At 31.3% G+C, this 6200-nt stretch overlaps 1 protein-coding gene across 1 annotated transcript; it reads left to right on the plus strand.

Moving 5' to 3' along the window:
- The first annotated feature begins 1091 nt into the window (after positions 1-1091).
- Positions 1092-1463, plus strand: LOC113363251. Its single transcript, XM_026605742.1, has one exon. It carries the CDS (start codon positions 1092-1094, stop codon positions 1461-1463), a length of 372 nt encoding a protein of 123 aa, XP_026461527.1.
- The last annotated feature ends 4737 nt before the right edge of the window (positions 1464-6200 follow it).

A 6200-nucleotide genomic window follows, 5' to 3' on the forward strand; every position in this document is an offset into this window, starting at 1 on the left:
TGATTCAAAGAACTACCTGCTTATCTTAACAAAATAATTGATTTTGAAAAAAAAATTATATCATTTTTTTGTATATAGAAAATAATTCAGATTTCAATTTCTATTCTAGCTAGAGTTTTAAAGCTCACTTATATACTTTAAATGAATTGACTATGTGATTCAGTTCATATAATTCTTATAAATATTAGACAATGTTACAGTATTTATAATAATCTATTTGAAAACATTTAATATTCCTCGAACATTTTGTTACGGCGCCATAGCCTGGCACGCGTGCCATGGGTTGCCGATGCCTGGTCTGCAGCATGCCTTGAAATAAGTCCAAGAAATCATCCCCCTCAGATGTATAAATTAATGTAACCCGCCCCTTACGGGCAGGGCTAATATTGTTAATTTTAATTTTTAATAATTTTTATTTAGTATAGAACTCATCCCGATTACTTTTATCTTAATTACGCGCTTGCCAATTTTTTAAAATTGAAAAATACGTTATTCAGTAAAAAATTTGAGTTAAAATTTTGTGCTTTTTAAATAAAATTGTTATACCATTTCATTGGTATTTAAAATAGTTTTTTAATAATAATTTATTTTAGATTTTATCAAATATATTTTAATTAGTTTTAAATTTAGTAAATAACGTAGTTTAATAATTTCATATATTTTATATTATCGATTAGTTTTACAATAAGTTTAAATTTTAAGAAATATTGTTTTTTTTCTCAAATTCTTTTTTAAAAAAATGGCATCTCGTAGAAATACTAGTGTATTGTGGTACCATTTTGAAAAAATTGATAGTATGAAAGCAAAGTGTAATGTGTGCAACCAGCAGATAAAGTATAGTTCAACAACCGCCAATTTAAAGAGTCGTTTAAAAAGAAAGCATATTTCCATATATGCTTCGTTGCAAGAAACTGAGGCAGGAAGTTCACAGCAGACTCGTATTTCATAGTATATGAGTAATTCCGGAGAGGCTATACAAAGTTTTAGTAGTGCTCAACAACAACCTACAAGTGTGAGTCAGAGGGTATTGGAGACTTTTATGACTAAAAAAATTAGCAGCGAACAAAAAAAAAAAGATTGACCAAGATTTGATGGGTATGTTCATTGATAGTTTCCATGCATTTTCATTAGTTGAAGAAAGAGCGTTTAAAAAGTTGATGCGGTGGATACCAGGATATGTTCTTCCATCTAGAAAGACTGTTTCAGGATCCATGCTCGAGGAGCAATACAACAAGGCAGTTGAAAATACAAGAGCAGAAGTTTTAGCTGAAGCACAAACTATTTGCATAACATTATATGTTTGGACTTCTAGGGTTACTGAAGCATATGTGGCAGTTACAGGCCATTATATTACAGACAATTATAACTTAAAAACTGTTTTTCTCGGATGCTGTCAATTTGAAGGAGCGCATACATCAGAAAATCTAGCAATAGAAATTCAAACAATCCTTGACAATTGGTGATAATTAGTGATAATGCCAATAACATGAAAAATGCCATTAAAGACATTTTAAAAATAAAACATTATGGATGTTTTGCACACACTATTAATTTAATAGTAAATGATGGCCTCAAATTGATTAAGAGTGAGATCGATATAATAAAGAAAATTGTTGGCCACTTCCGGAGGAGTGTCACTGCATGTGAAAAACTGCAGAAATACCAAATGCAGCAATATGGACACACAAAAAAATTGATTCAAAATGTCGAAACAAGGTGGAACTCCACCTTTTACATGGCGAAACGATTTGTCGAGGTTGAAGAGTCAATAAGGATGACAATGAGTGTTTTAGATGCAAATCTACCATCATTGACTTCTGAAATGTAGGAAATGTTGCCACAACTATGCTTAATTTTAAAACCATTCGAAGATATTACCACCACTGTAAGTGGTGAAAATTACCTGACAGGAAGCCTGGTAATAGTGTTAGTAAGATGTTTGAATGAGTCATGCAACAAATTATTGGCACGAAATGACCTGTTGCCAGTAATTAGAAGAATCTCTGAAATTTTTAAATCAGGAATTAATGACAGATTTCCAAATGTCGAGAGGAGCAAGACATTTGGAATCTGTACATTATTAGATCCTAGGTTCAAAACGAAGGGTTGCTCAAACATAGAAGATGCAAAAATTATTAAAGAAGATCTTAAGCAAAAAGTAGCAAAAATCATTGAAGAACGAAGACTTTTAGAGAATGTTGTTCCCATGCCATCAACGTCCATGGAAAATATTGATGAGTATAACCCATGGACTATTTTAAATAACCTAGTAGGAGCATCACTGCATCAATCGACTCCACTATGTGCTGCTATAAAGGAAATTGATATATATCTCGCTGATGATAGCTTGCCTATGAAATCTGCAGAAGGTATATTAAATTGCCCAATGCAATGGTGGAGAAATCACCAGCATGTTTATCCAAATTCGGCGAGATTGTTTAAAAATCAGTGCAATGTTGTAGCTACCTCCGTTCCTTGTGAAAGGATCTTTTCAAAAGCAGGCATGGTTATTACGGATAGAAGATCGAGACTACAAAATACAAAAGTCGAAAAATTAATGTATTTAAATGTAAATTTAGATCAAAATCGATTTGATAAAATTTAAAATTGTTAAAATTTTAGTTTTGTTATGTAACAAATTATATAATCTATTTGAAATTTATAATTATAGTTAAAATGTATAATATATGTAAATATTTGAATAAAATGTACTTATAAAAATGATTTGTTTAATTTATAAGATTTCATAAAAACTTCTATTTAAGTTAATCTTCATTTGATTTTTCAGGCTATATAGAATATCATGTCATATAAAAATCTTCTTAGTTAACAAGGTCATAAATAGATAGATGAATACTAACTTTCAAATGTTTTGTTACTAATATTTTTCGTTATATCCATAACATTTTTAATTTGAAATTACTTGAAGTCATTTTTTAAACCTAACCTGAAAATATAAATTATTGAGTTATATAAATTATTTGTTTATTATGTGAAACATTGCTATTTTAATTATAAATTCGTTGTTTCAGTATACTATATCCTTTTGCTTTAAAATTAAAAATAAACAATATGATGGGATACACAGTTCAACTTTTAAACCTTGTTATTGATCAAATGATTTGACATTTAACTGGGACGAACATAGATAAGGAACAAACTTCATTAACTTTCAACGAAACAGTATTTTCAACTCATAGTTATTAACGTTGCCAGCGTTGAATCGTTAAAATCAACTATAGTTGAAAATTAACTAGTTTTTCAACTAGTTGACGAGAACCCGTTAACCGTTTCGTTTCGTTGACGGAAAAAACGTCAACGACCCATCACTACTTCCTGAAGAAAATTAACAGTAGTGGGATGGATGGATGGATGGATGGATGGATGGATAGTTGAAGTAGTTGATTAGCGAAATTCGAAGACCATATTTTAATATATTTGTCCAAAACATAATGTTATTTGCCACTGTAAATTGGTAATCAATTCAACAGTCCAGTTTATTATAGTAAGATTACCTCGGAATTTGAGATACACAGCTGTAAGTTTGTAAATACTTGTATATTGGCACCCTAAAGTTGTCTCAAAATTTACATATGGGAGGGTGTCAATACCATATGTAGGTTTTAAGACAACTTTAGGGTGTCAATATTTCAGTATTTACATACATACAGCCGAGTATCCCGAATTCCGGAATTCTTATTTAATTTAACCTTAAATGACTGGAATACAAATAGGAAACAAAGGTCCAATTTGACTTCGAGAAATTATATTGTGAAAACTAAACCAATTATATAACAACAAATAACACATCAAACAATCAACTGTCTGATTACGTTCAGTAAAACTCCCAGCTAATATATCATTGTAGACATGTGCTTTTTGCTGTTTTTCAAAAATTTGTCACCTGGTACTTTTTACCCTATAGGTGTGGTAAAATGGGACAGCCAGGGGGCAAACAGATTCAATGTCTTATTTTTATTTTAAAGGGATTCTATGAAATGATAGCTGCATTATTCGACCAATGCAAAATATATAATTCATGGATATATTTTCTACATAGATAACACTGACTAACACTAACATTTCGTATAAATTTTCATTACCAGAGTTGAAATAACTATTTATTTAATTTGTGGCGATATCAAGCAGGCTTGTTTTAATTTGTAAAAAAACAATTGGACATCATCTAATTTTAATTTTAACAAACGTCAACAAAACTACTCATCTACTCAAACTTTGATGAATTTTTAAAATTAAACTACTTGTCGTAAGGCCGTAATATATTTCAGTAAGTTCTATAAGACCATGATATACATCGCCAAAAAAAGTTTCATGAACACTAATTTTTGCAAACTTTGACGAATTTTTAAAGCTAAACGTTGTCGTAGGGCCGTAATATGTTAGTATGGTCTAGAAGACTATGATTTCTACCGTAAAAAAAATCATAAAAATCGTCGAAATTTTTCTTTAAAAAACTTTATTACAAGAAAACGGCCCGGCCGATCTTTACCAAAAACTAATCAGCACAATTCCCAACCAATATCTTTCGAACGGTTTTTAAATTTTCAGAATAGCGGGCTAAAACGTGGACAAATTTTTTTTCACTTTTATGCTATTTATAAAGAAACGGCTTGGACGATCGTCGCACAAAACTCAGAAACTCTAGTCCTCATCGAGATACATCGAAATCGAATGGCTTTTAAACTTTTGAAATCGATCGAACCATTTTTGAAAAAATGCCGATTTACTGCAAAAAATCTGTTCACATACACGCACGCGCACACACACACCCACACACACAAACTTTTTCCAAATTTGAGCTCATTCATATTCAGAATGGCTTGAAACGTCGAGAAAACATAAAACTAGCGAGTCGGATTTTTTGATGAAAATATAAACTTCGATACATAAACTAACATGAAAACATAAACTTTGATGAAAACATAAACTAACTCCTTCGGGAAGTTAAAAATAATCTGCGTCTTTGACGTGAGTCAAAATTTGACCTTTTCTCGACGTTTACTCGTCTGAACCGATGTTAAAATTTTAAAACTATAAAATGAAACTGGATAAGCGCTTGCGTTGATTAGTTTTTTGAGACAATTGGTCGATCCGTTTCTGTACTATTGACAGAAAAGTGCAAAAATTATCGTCCATGTTTTTGTCAAAAATTTTTAACCGTTTTTGCTTAAACTATTCGATTGATATCATTTGGAAATAAAAAAAATGGTTTCAGGCAAAGATCGGTCAAGTCGTTTCTTTTTCATAATATATTGTCAATTTGTGGCGATTTAAGTGAAACTTTGCATGACGATAGAGTTTCTGCTCTAAATGAACGTACTAAACTATATTAAGGCCTGCGACAAGTGGTTTACTTATGATAATTAAAGTTTGGATTATTGGCCGCGCTTTTAAAAAATTCACCGTGTGTATGTATTTGGCTTCGTATTTCGTATGTGTTCGTTTTCCATCAATATGTAATATTCAAACCATTTTTCAAAAATAATAATTACTATATTTGAAAAACAAAACAATTTGCAACTGTTTCTCTCTTCAAAATGGTTTACAGCGATTAGGTATACTTTTCTAAATCAGTCATTATTAACTTCCCATAGGGTAGTTATAGTAATAGACCGAAAATCTAACGTTTTGAAGGATTCTGAATACTTTGGCATATCTCAGATAAAATGGATGTGTGTGTGTGTTTTGTATGTCCGCATTTTTTCGTCCACGTTTTCGGGCGCATGAATTAACAGATTTGAATGTTTCAAAAAACATTCGATTCTTATTGATAGGGAGATGTGCTGATTAGTTTTTGGCAAATACAGGTCCAGCAGTTATGGAGATACGGAGTAAAGAGTGCAGAAAATACAAATCGTGTTTTTGAGAGAACGGAGTATCCGATTTGAATGAATGAACGAATTTGAAATTTCGGATGAATGAATTTTTTTGCCTAAACTGTATTAAAAGATATATTCGCAATACGATTAGAAAATCCTTAAATTTTAGGGTTTTTGACTCCGCCATTCGTGTACAATCAGTTAAATATTCAAGTTATAAAATGTGTTTGGTAACAAAATACATCAATGAAATCATTTTGAAGTAATTTTGTTGTTGAATTAGTGTTTTATCTAAGTCCTAAAACAGGCTCAGGGGGGGGTCATGACCCCCGTGACCCCCCCCCCTGGATCCGCCTCTGC

This window comes from Ctenocephalides felis, unplaced genomic scaffold, assembly GCF_003426905.1.
Source record: "Ctenocephalides felis isolate EL2017-DRISC unplaced genomic scaffold, ASM342690v1 CF-g0.4_SCAFFOLD_00288, whole genome shotgun sequence".
Lineage (NCBI taxonomy): Eukaryota > Metazoa > Arthropoda > Insecta > Siphonaptera > Pulicidae > Ctenocephalides > Ctenocephalides felis.